This window comes from Eutrigla gurnardus, assembly GCF_963514095.1.
Source record: "Eutrigla gurnardus genome assembly, chromosome: 3".
NCBI lineage: Eukaryota > Metazoa > Chordata > Actinopteri > Perciformes > Triglidae > Eutrigla > Eutrigla gurnardus.
Genome location: NC_139917.1, coordinates 31,030,919 through 31,052,015, shown reverse-complemented (window position 1 = coordinate 31,052,015; position 21,097 = coordinate 31,030,919). Strand labels below are relative to the sequence as shown.

Sequence of the window (21,097 nt, the reverse complement as noted above, 5' to 3'; positions counted from 1 at the left end):
TTATAAAGAAGCTGCATCTAATTTCCCTCTAAACCTGTCGGATCATTTAAGTTCAATAACAGTTTGAGGCTAAAAGAAAAACAAAGAGATAAAAATGTGTTTTTTCATTTTGCTCCTATGCTAACGTCTGTGATGCAACCGTAGAGAAGCAGGATTTAAAAAGCACTCAGGACAATACGATCAGAGGGGTCACGACAGGTCTGACTCTCTACCCATGATCCTCCTCTCCACCTCTGTATACGCTCGGACCCGGATCTCATATTTCTGCTCACTCAGCTCGCCACGTGAGGAGTTATATCCCAGATGCCGTCTGCATGCCGGGGCCACTAATCCTGCAGGGACAAATCCCCCCCCGAGGCCCTGAGCATCCCGCTGGGTCGATTCCAGACAGATGTTGAACCTCACAGCTGAATTGTAGACATGTTAAGTCTTTGATCAGCGCGGAACAACATCTGGAGCCGATGCACTGGATGCTATTTGCTTAATTAATCACCGAATAGAAGTTTGGGAGCACCAAGTGTACAGTGTAGTAAAAAAAAAAAGTTCTTCAGTATTTGTTCTTTGGGATGATAACACTGGTATTATATACAATATTAAATGATATAATATATAATTTAATTTTTATACTGCTCATCTGCTCAGAGAAGCTGCTCATGCTGTGTTTGCTGCCCCCTGGTGGTCTAATACCTGTGTCACTGTCGTATGAGGGTGTGTGTGTGTGTGTGTGTGTGTGTTGACTCACTCCGGGTGGCGGATCAGGACACTAATGTGAGAGAGTGGAAACAAGGAGAGTCTAGGATTTAGGTCAAGAGAGTCCAGATCTAGGATTTCGGTCGTTTGTATCCCATATAATCAAAAGTAGCCTCATCATTGAAAAGGAGAGCTAAGAGTTAATCGATATATTGCAGCTAGACAGTTTAACCCAGACAGGCTGACTGTCCGGCTCCAATCACAGGATGGAGTTTGTCTTCAGTCGAGTCATCGAGTACAACGAGACAGGAAACAGTTCCTCCTCCAGACATAATCAGAAGTTATTTAATTTGCTGAAGGCAGAAGTTTATTGATTCTTAAACACAAAACAATAAAAAAAACATTGTCAACTGGAAATGTGATCGTTTTTTTTATTCAAAGGTCAAGTTTTTTACTCTTGCAGGTCGCTTTGACATTTTCTCCCATTGAGAAAAACAAATTGATCCAAACTGATCGGGGGCCGTTTTCTTGGATCAATATCCAGTAATGTTCAATCCCAATGATCAATAACAGCTGTGCACCTGCTGACCGATCTATTTTAATGTCCTCACACGACCATGTTTGTAGGTTGTGTGTCTGTGTGTGTCTGGTTGTGTGTCTGTGTGTGTGGTTTCATCATCAGCGTTTGGCTTCTTTAAACCCTTTGATTGAAGGCGTGTTGAGGATTTAAACCAGAGTGAGTGAAGATTCTGCTGATTTAAATCGGATCCACTCATCGGATGTAATAGTATATATTTATAATTCTGAATAATAATTGCAAATGTTTGCAAGCAGGCAGTAATCACCTTCTACACACTCAAACGTGCAGGAAAGCCTCTAATCCGTCCTGTGGATGTTTCATCAAAAAGCCTTTTCTGGTATTTCACTCTCATGCAATATTTCTCACCCTGGTGGCCAGCAGAGGGAATTACAGTTTACGGCACTTCAGCTTTACTTTGGCCGCAATATTGTTAGAAAAGGGTTCAGACTCAAAGAGGGAAGGCTTTCGGTTTTGTATTTTTTGTCTTGGACCTCTGGGACACACACACACACACACACACAAACACACACACACACACACACACACACACACTCAGATGAAACAATCAGTGTGGTTTTTCCTCGATTGTGGTCCACGTGCCAGATTTGATCTGCAGAGGTGGCCCCGCCTTTTTCTGTCACCAAGTGTCTCACACACGCACACACACACACACACACACACACACACACACACACACACACACACACACACACCAACCTCTCTCTCTCTCTCTCTATGATATAGGGCAGCTGCATGGCTCTAAATCCCATCATTGGCCTGAATCCTGTTGCTCTGCTGCATGTGTTGGCATGTGAGCAGCTGCTTAGTCCATGCACCGCCCCCCCCCCACCCCCTCGCCTCCATCAGGCCTCCCCCATAGACCCGCCCACCTCACCCTCCCAACCCTCCCCTCGTCCCCTGTTCTCTGCTCTGTTTACTGGACCAACAACGGGTCCTGTAGTTGATCACCATTGACTTACTCTACAAACACATATCTCCATCCACCAACATCTCCACCATCAGCACCTCCACCTCCGTCACCAGCATCATGCGAGTGCTACTGGAGAGCAGCTGGATGAGGTTTGGACCGGCAGGCAGAGGCTCGTACGACTGGGTGACGGGATCGCCTTCAACTCAGGAGAAGCAGGTATGTGAGGCGTTCAAGTTCAGCAGTGTAGATCTGAAAATATGTATATTCACCTCCTTTAAAAAAACAAGATTCAGCCTGAAATATCAGATGTGATATATAATGTAATTAATACAAAACCCACATTTTTGTTCAAACCTCAACATATTTAATAAAATAATAATATATATATAATAATATTAATAAAATAAAATAATTTCAGTTCAATAACTATGTGTGAGCTGAAGTCATCAAACAAAAAGAAAATGTTTTTTCTTCTCTCCTACCCGACGAAGCATCTCACACAACTCAGATTTATCCTCTTATCTTATCGTACGCCATGCTTTTCACTTATCCCCATGATAATAACCATAATAACATGATACTAACCATAATAATCATTATTATAACCATAATAACCAAAATAACCATGACAATAACAGGATAATAACCATAATAACATGATGATAACCATATAACCATGATAATAACATAATAACATGATAATAACCATAATAATAACAACCATTATTGTAACCATAATAACCATGACAATAACAATAATAACCATGATAATAACACAATAACATGATACTAACCATAATAATCATTATTATGACCATAATAACCAAAATAACATGACAATAACATGATAATAACCATAATAACATGATGAGAACCATATAACCATGATAATAACATAACATGATAATAACCGTAATAATAGCCATTATTATAACCATAATAACCATGACAATAACAATAATAACCATGATAATAACACAATAACATGATAATAACCATAATAACATGATACTAACCATAATAATCATTATTATAACCATAATAACCAAAATAACCATGACAATAACATGATAATAACCGTAATAATAGCCATTATTATAACCATAATAACCATGACAATAACAATAATAACCATGATAATAACACAATAACATGATAATAACCATAATAACATGATACTAACCATAATAATCATTATTATAACCATAATAACCAAAATAACATGACAATAACATGATAATAAACATAATAACATGATACTAACCATATAACCATGATAATAACATAATAACATGATAATAACCATAATAACATGATGATAACCATATAACCATGATAATAACATGATAACATGATAATAACCATAATAACATGATGATTACCATATAACTATGATAATAACATAATAACATGATAATAACCATAATAATGTGATGATAACCATGATAATAACGTAATAACATGATAATAACCATGATAATAACATAATAACATGACAATAACATGACAATAACATGATAATAACATGATAATAACATGACAAGAACATGATAATAACATAATAACATGATAATAACCATGATAATAACCATGATTATAACAATAATAACATGATAATAACCATAATAAATGAGTAAATTAGTGTGTTACTTAACTTCACTTGAGTCCGTAGGGCAGAAGGAAGATTTCTAAAGCCGATGTACTCGTTATTGTTTTTATTCGTGTCTATTAGTTCCTGTTTGATTCTCAGAATAAACAAATAACCGCCGACAAATTGACAATTTGCATCCACGAGAGTCTAAAACAGGATCGGAGGCCTGAAAGAGGCCGACAAATCCTGCAGGAAAACTGTGAATAGTCTGTTTTGTCGTGGAGTTATATTTTGATATATTAATGGAGAACATGAAGCAGATGCAGAAAAGTGGAACGAGGCCAGCTGAGTTTCACTTCACGGATTGAAAAATAAAACTGTATGGAGGACCAGAGTCAGGGGGGACATGCACCAACAACGCCACACAGCAACACAAGCAGACAAACGAGATATCAGGCCAAATTAAACTGAATTCTTCAGTAAATATATACATATATAATATGAAATATAGTATTCCTTAATAATTTATACTGTACTTGTATTTACTGTGTAGAGGGAAATAAATATACATAAAACAACAAATCCATACTAATACTTAATAACAAACATTTTTTTTTTACCAGTGATGAATGAACTCACTGACCTTTGTAGTTCATTAACAGGTGTGAGACTTTGTTAAACAAATAATTTAACAAATAGATGCAAATATCGCATACCAGCTGTAGTGGGTAGAGAAATGTTTATATTAGCTTGTCATTTTTCCCCTTTGTGTGTTTGTTTCTTTTTCTTTTTTTTTGTTTATCCAGAGTTGTTTCTGTTATCATTTACAGGTTTAAATACATTTCAACGTCAATATTCATGCATGAAGCCAGCGTGTCATCAGCAACTCTTCCATAAGAGGCCGTAACACCGTTTTTTCTGTGGCTGTGAATCACATTTCATTTTTGGTTTATTTCGAAAAATGCACCACGTAAACACAACATTACCTAAGTTCTCCAACTAGATTTAGTTCCAGGAGTCTTTAATCAGAGCTGCACGGTGGTGTAGTGGGTAGCACTGTCGCCTCAGAGCAAGCGGGTCCCGGGTTCGATTCCCGTGTCGGGTTCTGGTTTCTCCTGTGTGGAGTTTGCATGTTCTCCCCGTGTAAGCGTGGGTTCTCTCCGGGTTCTCCGGGTTCCTCCCACAGTCCAAAGACATGCAGGATGGGGATAGGTTCATTGGTGACTCTAAATGTCCCGTAGGTGTGAATGTGAGTGAATGGTTGTCTGTCTCTACATGTCTCCCTGTGATAGACTGGTTACCTGTCCAGGTGTACCCTGCCTTCGCCCAATGACAGCTGGGATCGGCTCCAGCCCCCCCGCGACCCTGAATATATGATAAGCGGTAGACAATGGATGGATGGATGGAGTCTTTAATTGACAGCGAGCCACAACATTATGAAATGTTACACACTTGATACCGTCCTTTAGTAAACCTGGGCTTTTGGGGGCCCCTGGAGGTCTGGTCGACTTTCAAACACCAAAAAATCAAAACGGTAAATAAAAATATAGATTTCTTTAACGCAGCTCCTCCTTGTTGATCTTCCAGGGCCACAACTGGAACGAGTTGGACCTGGGAGCGGACAAGAAGACGGAGCTGGTGCTCTACGTGGCCATCCCTGTCGCCTCGGTCCTCTTGCTGGCCCTCCTGGTCGGTTTGGTCTACCGCCGGTGTTCCCGCAGCAAACTGAGCCTGGCCAACATCATCGCCCTGGACCTGCAGGACGCCGAGGGCAACGCCGAGTTCCTCTCCTCCCTGACCAGGAACGCCGAGCGCCACACCAGCACCAGCTCCGACGGCTCCGACGGGGTCTTTGTCATGGTCTACCTGCCTCCGCCCTACGAGGAGACGCTCACCAAGATCACCCGGGCCGCCAGCCTCTCCAGCTCCAAAGACGCGGAGTCGATAAAGATCGAAGACCTGGAGGCCAAGCTGTGTCCAGAGCTCAAGGCCAGCGGCCGATACGTGTGATACGTGTGTAAAAAAAGACATTACGACTCCAATATTGGGTGTGTTTTTTAGAACTCGTCGTCTGTGTGCTCACTGTGTTGTAATTATCAATCAACTCTGCAGAACTTTTGAAGGCTCTTTTAGCTCACATTAACTGGTTCTATCTGAGTGATGTCGTCAGCATCATTCTGATGAACCACCGTTCACTACCTGGCCGAAGAAGAAGGCTCATTTTCTCATAGACTTCGATACAATCAGAGAGTCACTCGACAAAACAGACCAATCACGATCAGGTTAACATGCAGGAGGTCATTTCGGGCCATTTGACTTTTTAGTTTTGTTTATGTCCCAGTCAGCAAGTCTGGCAGATTGAGAGCTGATTTTGAATGTTTACAACTCTCACGCTCCTCCCCCACGACCACCGAACTCCTCCCCCACGACCACCGAGCTCCTTCCCCTCGACTTTGTGCCCTTAGAAATCCCTTAGATCACGCCACCTTTGAAACGTGGGTCCGATGTTGACTGGTTTTATCACGGGCACCGTCGCCATCTTTCTTTTCCACCGGTGTTTTCTTTTCCTTGGTTGTTTTGGACCTCCTCGTTTCGGTTTTTAACGAGGAATTGGAAGCTTGTTGCTACTTCCCTCCGCCTCCCCCTGTGATAGTGGAACGACCCGAGGGGGGAGGGGCTCTGTGTGTGCACGAACACAGCCCTGCGTGCTGATTGGACAGGATGATCTGGGCTCTGTCGATGTTTGCAAAACAAACAGGCTCTACGTGCACGAAGAGGCACGCTTTTTTTTCTAAAACCGGATGATTTATGTTGTTCTATCGGAGCGTAGTGTCGGCTTCAGTGAATATGATCAAACAAATGTTACCGACTGGGACTTTAATGAGTTCATTTTTTTGTCTTAGTAAACGCAATTTTTTTTTTTAAAACAACTGTCAAACGGAGAACATGGTGTTAAACCCAACAGTAGGACAAAAAGTGTACAGACTCAAAGAGGGAAAACTGGGTTTTTGTCTTGTTTCTCTGGCCACACACACACACACACACACACACACACACACACACACACACACACACACACACATAAGTTCGGATGAGACAGCCGTATAAAATGTTCTTTTACAATAAGTGGGTTTTTTCCTTGACGTATACAATAAGAAATTGTAAAAGTAATAATTTCTACAGTTTAAACCATCTTTATTGACCTGCACATTTGGGATTGGATTCCCTCATCAGCAACACATTGTGACACTGTTTTTTCCCCTTCACAATCTTGTGCGGAATTTATTTAATTTACCTTCATTATTGCCATAAATGACCCCTCGTTTGAGAGAAGGTTCCATCCTGATTATTGTGTCACTAGAATGAAGTTATGCACATTCTTTAAAGTAGAGGTCAAAGGTTTGATCGCTGCACCCCTTCTGGAAGATGAGCCGGATCCTGCAATGCAAACAGAAGAGTCGTTGTCTGTTAGGTATTGATTTGATGATTCATTTGTAAGTCATTCAGAAAGTCTGCATTTGAAAGGCAGATTATGAAAAGCACGAAAACGACTTACATTTTTATTAGCTCATCGGTCGCAGAGAAACCATTTTCACTGTGGAAAGGTTCACAATAGAAACACATTTTATTCATTTGCAGCACTTTAATTCACGTCTAGAAGCACACTTGAACATTTTTAGCTCCCGGAGAGCAAATCTCTCGCTTAGCTTCAAAATGAGCTTTTTTTAAAAAAGAATTATGCTTTTTTTCTTTTTTGTTCCTTGACCTGTTTGACCTTCACCATGCAGAATGATGTATGTGCTCATTTTCCTCCTTCATAAACTGCAGAACAATGCATCATTTTCTATACGATCATCATCTGTTTGTCTCTATAAAGTCAACTTTCTGAAAAAAACAACTGCTGTGTGACGATGCATTTTTCCAGCTGATCCAAGAGGCTTTATAAAATGTTTTTTTCTCAATCTGTAAAAGTTTCTCTGTGCTCGTTGTTTAATGTCTTATGTCTGGAGGGGATCGACTGTCCCGGTGTCAAAGATAAGAGAATATATATATATTTTTAAATGTATGTCACTGTCACAGGTAACAATGTAAGATAGATATAACAGATATATCCTTTATTATTTATTAGTCCCACAGTGGGAACATTTACAGGCTTACAGCAAAAGCATCAATAGCAGATGCAAAATAGATTATGTACACAGTATAAAACAAATTAACAGCTAAAAGTGAGCACAAACATGAGTCATTGTCCAAAAGTTCAACATAAATTCACATAATAATTAACAAAATGAAGTTGCTGTGAGGCTGTCTGACACTGTGACGAAATGTAAAGCAAACTTACAGGAGATGAGTGCAGATCTTCTCCAGGCAGATGATGTCATTTTCTATCTCGTCATCGATTAAGTCTAGAAAGAAAAAAAAAGTTTTAAGGCAAAAATCCAAGTTGCAAATGTTGAGCTCTCCTGAAGGAAATCATTGGTGCGAACATGACAAGGGCCGGCCCGAGGCATTTGTAAACTAAGCAGCTGCTTGGGGCCCCCTGGCCACCAGGGGGGGCCCCAATCATGTGTGGAGATTTTTATGCTGTGATCTGAACAAATTTAGGTGTTGCCATTCTCCAGCTGGCCGTCCCCAAAATGCACCAGAATACAGGAAATCACATCTACCAAATTCAGAATTTTCAGGGGGAGGACCCCCAGGTCTTTATGCATCTGTGCCCAGGGGAACAGTAGTTCATAATCCGCCAGTGTATTAATACAGTTTATAATGTAACATTATAGTGTGACATTTATGTCAATAACCATCAAGCACAGGTGACTCAGCGGTGGTGGGAGGGGGGCCCCAAATCAAATTCTGCTTAGGGCCCCCAAAGGCTTGGGCCGGCCCTTTGGTCATTGCACGGTCATTGGCTGATTGGGATCCAATGGACAAATAAACTAAAGTCAGTGAAGGATCCAGTGGTGATATAAAACTCACTGCTGCAGTCCATGTCACAGAAGTTGGTTGACGGCGTTGTTCCGTCGCTGCAGACCAGGTGATTGCTGAGCTGGAACAGACCGTAGAGCATCCAGGCCTCCTGGTCCCTAGGGTGCCCGTCTCCTCCAGTCAGCTGATTCACCATGCTGGTGTTGAAACCCGACGCCAGCTCTGCGTGACACACGACTGACGGGAGGAGAGAGAGACAAACTTTTACTAATATTCATGATCACCAGAGGATGATCCCTTATGACTTTCTAACTTTCACATTCTTTTTTTCATCAACCCAAAACTTCTACTTTATGAATATCAGAGTCTAACGGGCAGATTGCCACATGCATCGTCCCCAGAGGATGAACCCAATGCACACATGACAACATTTAATCTTTAACAACCTTAAAGGACCGTACCAGCGTAATCCTGCTCTGAATCCTGGGTTTATGTAATCACCCTACAATTACCGTATTACTTTAATAAAAGGCATTCAAATTCACGCATTGATATCAGATCTCGTCTGCAGGTTCTGGGTTTACTTGTTGCTAATGTCGGTTGCCCCCAGTTTAGGGTGGAGCTAGCCGCTAATATCAAGTTAAAGAGAGTCTCATATGGAAACTCCATCAAGGATTAATCCTCTGGGGACCACGAATGCTCAACCATTTCGTGGTAATCTCCTCTGGGTCAAAGATCACATCATATCCACTTAAATAATCACTAAAATTGAAAATAGTCCCCATCAAACACACTATTTCCTGCTGTGTGTGTGTGTGTAGTCTTTGTTAAAAACTACAATGACCAGCTGTTTTAGGAAATGACTGAGCCGACTATGTATTTGTGAGTTAACCAGTGTGACACAAGCAGGTTAGGGAAGTGGAAAAGCCACGAAATAAGACATTAAACTGTTTCATTAGAGTGTATTTGTAAACCGAATCAGCCTCAGCTTCAAACTTTCAATTAACTTCTTAAATTGTGGCAGTTTGGTTTTGTATTTTTTCCTCATTTGTATTTTTTTGGCCAAATAATTAATGTAAATATTGACGTACATTTAGCATTTTTTTTCCTCTTTGAAATCATCAAATGCATTCACAGTCAGGTTTTCACTGTTGGTGTTTTCTTCTTTTCATTTTTATTATTAAAACTACGTCACATATTTGGTATTTAGATGAAGGGGGAATGGAAAAAGAAACTTGGACCATATACTCAAACACATATAATAAACAATTCATCCTTCATGTCCTCCTTACTTATGTGCATCCACAAAAATGTACATGCAAAAAATACTTCTTTTTCAATATTAACATAACATCACGTTGCTTTACATAAAATCAAATCTAACTGGTGACACATATTCAGGACCTCAAATTTCAGTGTTTCTCATGTAAAACCAGCACTTACTTTTAGCGACCACGTTCCCCATCTTCATCTTCATCAGTTTTGGAAACAAATCCTTCATTTCACATTTGGACATAAGTCTTCCTTCAGCCAGGCTGCAGCAGAGCGCTGACAGGAGAAAGGCCACAAGCACCCTCATCCTGACTCTGCGAGAACAGATGTGACATATAAATATACATATATGTATATATTTATACACCTGCAGAGAAACCTGTTTCTTTTGTTCTGCCCAGATAAAAGCCACTCTCCCGGGGAAAACAGGGCCCAGGAAGTACACAAGGCGGTGCCTGATCTCCTGGCCGGATTCGGGTTTCTGAGCTGTAAAAGACGTCGAGGAGGAAAAACGATACGCCGACCTGAAAACATCTTTTTCTTTTCTTTCGCCTTTGTCCTGCTCAAAAGGACCAGCACATTGAAACAGTTTATCTTCTCATGCCATCATGAGACTTATATAATTTCAAGAGTGTCGGATGTCGTAAATCTCCTGAGCACATATATTATAACAAGTCCAACAAAGGAATAATGGGAGCAGCAAAATAACATCATCATTTTCCCAAATATCTTTGTTGTATTGTTGCACAGTTCTATGACGGGCTTGGGAGTTTCCTCCTATGAAAACCAGACTAGTTTTTCTTTGCCAACCCCCCACCACCCAGCCAGCCGCACCCAGAACTAAAAAACAAACACACAAGAAAAAATAAATAGATACAAATAAAATTAAAAAGTGAGGTGGGGGGAGTATAAAAGGGCTTCCATATGTTTTTAAACGCCTCATCATTAAAAGGATGATGAAACACTGGGTTTATAAAGTTGTTAGAGCCAGAAACATTTGCAACGGTTTGGGGGAAAAGTTTGCTTCAGGCGTGTTGCCAAATGTTGCTGTGAATGGTTTTAGGATCGATGACAGTGTGTTGCTATTTTAGCCCAAGCTTGGGACAGGACTGTAATATATGCATTAGGTTATGGGTCAGTGTTTACGCCTGTTGCAGGTGTCACTAACACTGGGTTACACATCTACTCATCTAACTGCAATTCCACTTTTCTTTGAAGTTTGAAGAAGAAGAATGACACGATTCAAAGTTAGATTTAAGAAGAAAAAGCAACACGTTGCCTGTTGACTCAATTAAATGACATTACTTGAGTTCCTTCACATTAACAGTTGCGGTAATAATCTACATTATTTTGATTGATTTTGCTGTTTTACTTTGTGTACTGTTCCTTTAAGAAGTGCAGCGGAAACAGCGCCACCGCAGCGCCGCTGCTGGTGAGGGAGGGGAACTACAGAGGTAATAGTAAATCGCCGGAGAGAAGATGAAAAGAATGAAGTCGAGAGAAGAAAATAAGAGTAAATCAACAAGTTTGAGGTAAGGTTAGCTAAGCTAAAACAGCGTACATACATTTTATGCTGTGTATTCTTTTTTTCTTTTGTCGTTTTTTTCTGTGTCGACAGGCAACGGTCAAGTTTAGCCTCCTTACTGTGAGGCGACGCCGCCGCCGCCGCCATTTTCGGGCGCGGTCCGGATGAACCATTATAGACAGTTGACCTGTACTGAGGCGCTAGTCTTCCCCAAGTACTAGGACTACGTAGGAGTAAACATGTCCGTGTATATTATTCCACTGCTGTACACCAGGTCCGGTTTAATGTGATAAGGATCCGAAGCTGGAGAGTCAAGATGGCGACCCACCCAATAGGAGAGGAGGTTGGACGTTCTTCTTCCAAGGCTAACTCCCGAGGACGGGGACGCAGATTCACCTTCATGGGTAGGACTAAACCTTCTGTAGTTTGTTGACCTCTTTTGGACTTTAACAACTGATCGCACACAGTTGTGAATTTGGGTTTATTTGCGGCGATCAAGGCAGCAGGAAAAAAAAATTCTCCCGGAGTTCATATTTTATTATTACAATACACTGACTTCGTGTTATCCATAGATTCTTCAATTAGTGGCGCTGACGCTGTGATTGTTGACACAAACCCTGATTTAGCTAAATATAAGAAGAAGAAGAAGATGAAAGTCTTAATCTCGCGAGATTTCACTTGAAAATAATGCGGAACAGGGTGAGTGTATTCATTAACAGTGACAGTAATCAGACAGCATGGTAAACATGCAATATACACAAATAATAAGCAGAAATTCCAGGGGATCAGAATATATCCAGAAAAAGCTAGAAGTGACGAGTAAACCGCGGGAAACGTGGATTGAAAATGATAATTTTAATATTTCGACAAGACACTTTTGCCAAGAAGGATATTTCTGATATGGGTCCCGGTGGTCCCAACGGCAGCAGAAGTCCGTGCAGTGCCCACTTCCTGTCTGGTATGTTCTATGTTTATTCATATGAATGATAACTAAACTAATTCTTGTTTGGTACAGCGGCTCACAGCCTAACTAACTGGCCAAATAAATTGTCCTCCTATGTCATTACCAGCGTTCGCATTAACTCAAGCTGTGTTGCTAAGTGCTAGCAGCATGACTAGCAATTTAGGCTTGTTGGATCAGGCTGAAAATTATAGGGAGAAGTGTCTTCAAAGCAGCTAATGTTACATGTATTGTACAGTTTTCTTTAACTCTGAATCACCGTTAACTTTAATTGCTTGTTTCTGTGCTGCTAAACTCATGGTTTGTTAAATGGCAAAGCGCTGTTGGTTAAACAAACAGCCGAGCTGATCTTTTCTTTCTGTTTTCAGGAGAGAACGTCCTTGGCTTCAGGTGTTGTTACATTTTTTTTCTCACAAAATCCAAGATGCAACAGGCAAGGTGACGAGGTCTGTCATGTTGTTTGACTGCTCAGTCATTATTTGCAATAAACTTGTCTGTGTTGCTTCTTTAGTATCTAATAAACTCTAAATTATTTGTCTTGCCTTCACTATGCTATGCATTGTTATCTATTAATATCTTGGTAATTATGTCAACTTGACTGTCCTGTGACTTGTTTGTCCTAGATATGGAATAAAGACAAGGTGGGATGAATCTAGGTCCCTTCTTACCAACCCAACAGGTAAGGGCTGCAGCAATAACTGCATCGCCCCCATATGAGTAGGTTGAGGTACTACCGCAAACCACAAGGTGGTGCTGTTGTAACGTAGCATGTTTCTGTGTGTGTGTGTGTGTGTGTGTGTGTGTGTGTGTGTGTGTGTGTGTGTGTGTGTGTGTGTGTGTGTGTGTGTGTGTGTGTGTGTGTTGTGGACCTACCTGTATATGCTTGGAGCCTGCTACACTGGTTCTTGAATTGTGATGCCCATGAAGAGTTAAGTAATTGCTCTCCTTTTTTTGTGTTGCAGATGAAGGTGAATTAGTGCCCAAAAACAGACATGGACCAACTCAACCTGAATTTCAACCAGCTTCGAATGACTATTAAGGTGAACTGGAGGCCACACAGGAAACACACACAAATCTAAAGGAGCAGCTTAAGTGGTCCCATTTTGGGTTTGAATCTATAAAGGACATGAACTCTTTTTTTTCTTCTGGTTTGCCTACTTTACAGATTTTCATATGATTGTTGAAAATTGTAAAAAGAAGCAGACTTGTGCATAAGGCTGTGTTAGACTGGAGGCGTAGGTTTGCATATAGATGGTAGGGATTGACCAATATATAAGGAAAACAATTATGTCCCTACTAAACAGAAGAGACATAGGAAGCCGTTCCTCCACTAGTAGACCAATAGATAATGTTAAACTAATATCTAGCCTTAATCCACATTTATTGAAATAAAAAGCTGCTAGCTACCTAACGTCACTAGTCATTCTACCATAGAAAATAATGTCAACTGTAATGTCACTCGTCTGTTGGAGTAATTAATTAATCCCAAAAAGGAAAATAAATTGTCATAGCAGTGTTAAAGAAAAGGTGTGAAAAACAGTAATATAAAATAAATAGAATACAATAACTTTAAACAGGGAACGATAAAAGATCTTAGTATGAGGTTGTGTTGTCCAGTCTGGAGGAAATGGCCTCGGTTGACACAAGAGCCCATGGTCTCCTCGATCCCCTCCAGAGGGACAAGACTGTTCTAGGACTGGTAGTCATCGGTGGTACGGGGAGAGCTGGAGGGCTTAATCAAATCATTGCAAAAGCAGTTCCAAACAACAGAAGGCATGCAGGCTGCTGTTGAAAAGACAACTCTTCAAAACCAGGAACGAGGAAATGTTTGCAAAAGTATTTGAGAAGAAAATGACAATGACCGACGGTCATACCGATGGTATTAAGTCACGTCATATCAATCACCAGAGGTATACTTTAGGATAAAAGTTTTCAAGGTGCTGGAAAGTTTCAATTAAAGTTGTCTAACTAACCAGACTTGCCGATCTTGGGGAAAAAACGTTGTTCTCCTCACCGGACAAATGGATGTCCTCATTCGTCGGTATCCGGAGATAAACCGAGATTGTTCAAAGAGATTGCTACCAATGTTTCTCAAGAAAAATATCTTCTTGTCAACTAGTGAACGCTGCAGGTACCCTGAAAGGAATGCCAAAGTGGAGTAAGAGGCGTGTTTTGATGAGGTTGAACAACTTGCTTGGTTGTAGCTGTGAACTCTGAGCAAAGCTTCGTTGCACTCAAACTTGGTTGTGTTTCTTCTGATGTTGAGACCTAGTCTAAGATAACATAATCATTTTATGCGACTAGAATTCCTGAGGGTTATTTCACAAAACCTAGACAGAGGATTGAGCCAGGATTTTCCAGTTGTCTTACCTAAATTTAGCCTTGACAGCCAGGCTTGATTAATCCTGGTGCCTCATCCATTCAGTCAGCAGTCAGTCTGATCGGAAACCAATATATTTTGTACAGTTATTCCATGTTCTTATCGATGTATTTTGGTTTATATTTATGAAACTGCATTAAAATACAACAGGTAGGCTACATATCAGCCTACTGTTATTATTTTAACATTGTGACTAAAGCTTTCCAAATTGTTAACCCTCTCCACTACTATGTGTGACGACAAAACCCCAAATCCCACTTACTGTTCCAAATGGCTCTATACACAGTATAAATACACGCAACTGTAAACATTTATTGTATGTAAAGGTATTTTTGTTTTCGGTTCCTTCCTTAAATTATTGTCATATTTAATTGTTTATATTATATTCTCTGGGGGCTGCAAATACATTTGCTTATGCCATCCTTTATAATGACAATATTAGAATTTTAAATCCTCAAATAGGGTTTAAAAATGCAGCAGGAGAAATGTCTGAGGCCAGGGGTCCGAGTTTAATTTCTGAAATGAATTATAACTGAATGTTGTCAGAATCAGTAGTCTGATGATCATAAAAGATGTAACTTTGATCAGTGAGTGTCTTGATAGAAAACATACAAAACATAAACCTTACAGAAAACATGTTTATTGTAAGATCACAGCAGATGATACCAGAATCAATGTAATGTAAAATATCTTTGGAGTGGATTAAAGAGGTAAAACAATATCACACTATTCAATTTACTGAGATACACTATATTGCCAGAAGTATTCACTCACCCACCAAAATAATTGAAATTAGGTGTTCCAATCACTTCCATGGCCACAGGTGAACTCTGAAGGCTTCAGCATACCAAGAGATGTTGGACAATTCCATGCTCCCAACTTTGTGGGACAGTTTGGGGACGGCCCCTCCCTGTTCCAACATGACTGTGCACAAAGCAAGCTCCATAAAGACATGGAGGAGAGAGTTTGGAGTGGATGAACTTGACTGGCCTGCACAGAGTCCTGACCTCAACCCCATAGAACACCGTTGGGATGAATTAGAGTGGAGACTGAGAGCCAGGCAACATCAGTGTGTGACCTCACAAATACACTTCTGGAAGAATGGTCATGAAGTCCCATAAACACACTCCTAAACCTTGTGGAACGCCTTCCAGAAGAGTTGAAGCTGTTATAGCTGCAAAGGGTGGACCGACGTCATATTAAACCCTATGGACTAAGAATGGGATGTCACTAAAGTTCATGTGCGAGTCAAGGCAGGTGAGCGAATACTTTTGGCAATATAGTGTATATTTGTCAGTTTTTCAGAGAAAATAAATCATTTTGGTGTGACATCACATGTAGAAAATGCGTCGGCTGCTCATTCACATTCCTCAAAGAAGTTTGTGGTATTACGACATTGATGAGACGCTCTCCAAAAAAGATTCCTGTGACAGAGGGAAAAACGTGAAACATTTAGTTAAAAACAGCAGTTATTCCTTTGTCTGTAAGCAGTATGTTATCCCACACAATTGTTTTATAACTCTTCACTCTTTGAATCCAATGCCTGCACTTACTGTATACTGTTTGTTAGTGTAGTCCCTGGGCAGTATTTATAGTATTTATATATGTACAGTCGTCACTGAGACGGTATATGAACAGTATCCAACAAGGGGACAATACTGGCTGAAATCTCTATATGTAAACCTTCATTTAACCAGATGAGACTGGCGTATGCGGCTGTACACTAAAAACCTAATCTAAAAATACACTCAGCTAAAAGTTTATTAGGTTCACGTAGATGAAACTAATGCAGAGTCCTACGATGTTCCCCTTCCTTTCCACAAAACTCAACGGAACAAACACAACGCTACGCTACATCCAGCTGCATAGCAAATAATTAAAGTTTGTCATATTTGTGTAGATTGAAAATCTAAAAGAAAGAAAACCTCTACACCCCGAGTGACAAGCGTGTTTGCAGTACCCGCTGAACGGCTGTAGAAGTCATTTTTCATTTTTAGCTGACAAAAAAAATAGGCGTCACATGGCACATGCTCATGGTCCATGAGTCTTTTCTACAGAACTGGTCCAACAGCCCCAACAAAGCATATTTTCAAACTATTTCCTCATGTTAGTTAAGTATGTAAAAGGTTATGTCAGCTTTTGTTTTTATGTAATTCCCAATTTGGCTGTGATGAAAAGAGGTTGAATCTCTTCAAATAATAAAATGGTAAATAAAAGCTAACCTTTTTTAGCAAATATTCTTTATTGCTGAGATGAAGGTTTCTCAGCTCGCTCACCACTCGAAACGACAGCGTGGCTGTTACTAGGTTACTAAGGCTGAATTGTGGTGGAAAGAATCATATTACATTTAAATTATGGAGCAGGCTTTTCCTCCCAAAACATGTAGATCTAAACCTAATTTTATTATTTACTTGGAGCCATAAACACATCCATTAGAAAACATATATATTTTCTTAACACGTTTGTTTACATTGCCAATGGAGTAAAAGTAGGTAGAATCATGTTTTTGGAGTATCGGGATTTAGAATTTTTGTTCCGACCAATCTAACATTCATCATATGTCAATATTCTCCTTTATGTGACAAACTGCTTTTTTATTTAGAATATTTCTTTTAACAGTTTAACTGATAACATTAATTGGTCAAACATACTTATTGTAGGTTAAATGGTTAATTATTAGCATCCTTAGAGGATTATCCCTTTTTTATTTTAGAATACCGTCACCACCAAAACACCATAAACATACTTTGATATAAAACTCATGTGGGGATGAAGTATCACGTTAACTAACTACTGTAGCTTACCTCCATTTACCAGACTCCACAAAGCATTTAATGTCATCCATTATGGTGTCATCGGTGAGGGCTTCAGGGGAAAAGGAACAGTTATTAATATGCAAAATATCTTGTTTAAATAAGAATCATTTCTGTACGTCTTTGGTTCAAAGTCTCACCTTCGCATGCTATGCTGCACTTGTTTATGGAAAAGCGATTACCAGAATCGCAGGAGAATTTGTCAGACAGCTGGAAGAGTCCGTAAGAGCTGTAAGGCTGTCTCTTCCTCCACCTCCTCATCTTTATTAGCCACCAGCTACGGAAGGAACGCTTCTTGCGTTTCCCACTTTGCTCATCGTCCTCGTCCTTTTCTCCGTTCAACCCATCAATCTCTTCTTCCTCATCGTCTATCACATCTTCATCCTGCATCCCCTTGTCCTCATCGCCTTCTTCCTCGTCCTCCTCGTTATTCGTGTCTTCATCCTCCGTCACCTGTTCCTCATCATCCTCTTCCTCGTTAGTCACGTCTTCTTCGGCCGTCACCGTGTCTTCATCATCCTCTTCCTCGTTAGTCACGTCTTCATCGGCTGTCACCGTGTCATCATCACCCTCTTCTTCCTTAGTCACGTCTTCATCCTCCGTCACCGTGTCTTCATCACCCTCTTCTTCCTTAGTCACGTCTTCATCCTCCGTCACCATGTCTTCATCACCCTCTTCCTCGTTAGTCACGTCTTCTTTGGCCGTCACCGTGTCTTCATCACCCTCGTCCTCTTTAGTCACGTCTTCATCCTCCGTCACTGTGACCTCATCACCCTCGTCCTCTTTAGTCACGTCTTCATCCTCCGTCACTGTGACCTCATCACCCTCGTCGACTTTTGTCACGTCTTCATCCTCCGTCACCATGTCCTCATCGCTCTCGTCCTCTTTAGTCACGTCTTCATCCTCGGTCACCTGTTCCTCATCACCCTCGTTGTCCTCCATCCCTTCGCCATTGCTCTCTTCGTCCTCCTCATCCATCTCGTCGTAATCCTGCCTCACCTGTTCCTCATTGCTCTCTTCGCCCTCCATCATCTTTTTTGCCGCACGCTTTCGTCTTTTGTTGACAAGTGCGGTGGTGCTGGATGGCTCGGTGGTGGTGGTTGACTCGGCGGTGCTGGATGGCTCGGCGGTGCTGGATGGCTCGGTGGTGGTGGTTGACTCGGTGGTGCTGGATGGCTCGGCGGTGCTGGATGGCTCGGTGGTGGTGGTTGACTCGGTGCTGGATGGCTCGGCGGTGCTGGATGGCTCGGTGGTGGTGGTTGACTCGGTGCTGGATGGCTCGGCGGTGCTGGATGGCTCGGTGGTGGTGGTTGACTCGGTGGTGATGGTTGACTCGGTGCTGGATGGCTCAATGATGGTCGTTGGCTCGGTGGTGGTTGTAGTTCTGCGTTTGCCGTACACCTTGATCACGCCGGTGTTCAAGCCGGAACTCTTCTCCACCTCACAGATAACTGCAACAAGCACATGGCAGGAACGTACAAGGAAAAGGAAGAGAATAAATCTATGAGTGAATCAACCTTTTATTACTGATATTTATTTATTTTTTGCTTCCTGTTTGCAGGAACAAACTCTTTAAGTCTTCTCAGTCGTCCTGCTCTGTGTTTTCTCAGCGATCCATGCGTTTGCCTCTGAAAGTCATGAGCAGACTCCCCTGCCCCTAAACCTAACCCACAATGTATTTTCCTCACCTGTTGCCAGAATTCGTTCCTTGAACCTTTGAAAACGTTTGGACAGGGTGATCGCCGCCCCGAGCTCTTCTCTCAGCTCACATCTGGAAACTTTCCGGTCCGCGGACAGACTGGGCACCACAACTGCCACGACCAACACCACCAGCAGCCCCAACTTCATTTTAAAACACCTTTTGTGGGGACAATGGGTGAAAATTAAAACATTAAACTGGTTTTCAGTGTTCAGTTTGCAGTAAAGCGAGTCAGTTTACAGCATTGCCTCTGCTAATGAAAAGTCTGGAGCTGATGTAGACAAAAAGCCAAAGAACTGTTGGTTATGATTCAGAATATAATGATTCAGATTTTTTTAGACCAAGTATCTACATTTTGGTATTTGCTGTTATATAGTAATGAGTGCTTACTGCTGCCATTACAGTTCTAACAATGACTTGAGAAAAAAATGAGGAGAGACAAAAGTACATATACATAAATGTACACTCAGAAAGAACAAACGTGAATAAATTAGGCATTTTTGTTAGTTGATCCAATGGTAAAATATATCATTTTACTCCTACTCTACAAAAAAAGGTTCATCAGCAAGAGTAATGTTACATAAGAGACACCATCTGCCTTTTAATAATATCCTATATGAATACAGTCAAAGTACAATCTATACATAGATATAGTCAAAAGAGACAAATAACTCACTCTAGGTAAACAGATTAGTTGACTCAATTTGTTTTTATTCATTTATTTCAGTTATTTTATTATCTCTTTTTCCCAGTAGTGGTGTGTAAAAATTATATATATATAACTGTCACTTGTCAATACAATTGCACAAAAACAGCAATGACAACACGGCAATAAAATAACACAAATACAATAAAGTAAAGATGTTTCTTACCGCGTTCTTCCACCCACAGTATGAACTTTGACTCTAGATAGAAGTTTGCTGCTCTGTGTCTCCGGGAATAGTGTCTTGAGTTTATATATCATGACAAAGACCTGAGGACCAACCTGCTTTACAAGTTCTCATGCATTTCAATCTTTGCAGGAACAGGGAAATTGTGAAATTCCTGGCTAATCTACGCACAAAGGCTGCCGTAACACTGTGAAACACGGATTACGGTTCACATAAAACCTGATGTCAGAGACTGTTCAACCAAAACCTGAACCTGAAAATTACGGCTTTTGTAGTCTTTCGATATCAAATTACAGCAACAATAACGTAAAACACAATAGCACGAGTTTCATGTGTGCAAATCTACGTATGTGTTGTATATAGGTGCATGGGATCAATACTCCTGATTTTAATATTCAACCAGTGCAGAAATCTAAGAATACTAAAGAACCTTTTTTTAGTGTCTTTAGCTCGTGATTCTGGTTTTTGATTACATTTCCTGTCACTGTTTCCAGCAGCAGAAACCAGATCTGAGAAACAGGGGTAGCTCTGAGATTTCATCACATCGAAACTAAAGATGATGGGGAAATGAGGAAGAGGTGAGCAGGTGGATGTGGGGAGTCAGGTGACTTTGACAGGTGCCGTGAGATGGGGGTAGGGCAAAATTAATACCTTTTCATTTTAATATTCTTATGTACTGCGGCTGGCCTTCGAAGTACCTGTTACTTGCAGTATGCACGCCGTCGGGATATTACAACTTCGACACAACAGTGCGCCGTGACCTTTGACCCTCTCGCTCACATATCTGGCAGCTACAGTCAGTGAGCTGTCATCAGGCTGTCATCTGCCTGTGATCGCTC

At 40.9% G+C, this 21,097-nt stretch overlaps 3 protein-coding genes across 6 annotated transcripts; 1 reads left to right on the top strand and 2 right to left on the bottom strand.

The window, feature by feature from the left end:
• Positions 1 to 2,219: 2,219 nt before the first annotated feature.
• smim28 (small integral membrane protein 28) lies at positions 2,220 to 6,092 on the top strand. Its single transcript, XM_084006731.1, has 2 exons — positions 2,220 to 2,417; positions 5,380 to 6,092. Exons 1-2 carry the CDS (start codon positions 2,319 to 2,321, stop codon positions 5,800 to 5,802), a joined length of 522 nt encoding a protein of 173 aa, XP_083862857.1. The 5' UTR covers positions 2,220 to 2,318; the 3' UTR covers positions 5,803 to 6,092.
• Positions 6,093 to 6,917: 825 nt separating this feature from the next.
• Positions 6,918 to 10,353, bottom strand: LOC311010869 (lysozyme C-like). The gene is made up of 5 exons (XM_084005514.1): positions 10,162 to 10,353; positions 8,770 to 8,955; positions 8,135 to 8,198; positions 7,349 to 7,387; positions 6,918 to 7,230 (listed from the first exon to the last, which is right to left on the bottom strand). The coding sequence occupies exons 1-5, from the start codon at positions 10,295 to 10,297 to the stop codon at positions 7,161 to 7,163; spliced, it is 495 nt and encodes a 164-aa protein (XP_083861640.1). The 5' UTR covers positions 10,298 to 10,353; the 3' UTR covers positions 6,918 to 7,160.
• A 5,123-nt stretch (positions 10,354 to 15,476) lies between these two features.
• Positions 15,477 to 20,378, bottom strand: LOC311009502 (uncharacterized protein). Of its 4 annotated transcripts, none has more exons than XM_084003726.1 (6): positions 20,241 to 20,378; positions 19,358 to 19,527; positions 18,239 to 19,120; positions 17,810 to 18,190; positions 17,661 to 17,721; positions 15,477 to 16,280 (listed from the first exon to the last, which is right to left on the bottom strand). In XM_084003726.1, the coding sequence occupies exons 1-6, from the start codon at positions 20,330 to 20,332 to the stop codon at positions 16,214 to 16,216; spliced, it is 1,653 nt and encodes a 550-aa protein (XP_083859852.1). In that variant the 5' UTR covers positions 20,333 to 20,378; the 3' UTR covers positions 15,477 to 16,213. The 4 variants fall into 4 exon arrangements, with proteins under 4 accessions (XP_083859852.1, XP_083859853.1, XP_083859854.1 ...); XM_084003727.1 differs by having other exon boundaries at positions 18,290 to 19,120; XM_084003728.1 differs by having other exon boundaries at positions 18,392 to 19,120.
• Positions 20,379 to 21,097: the final 719 nt, after the last annotated feature.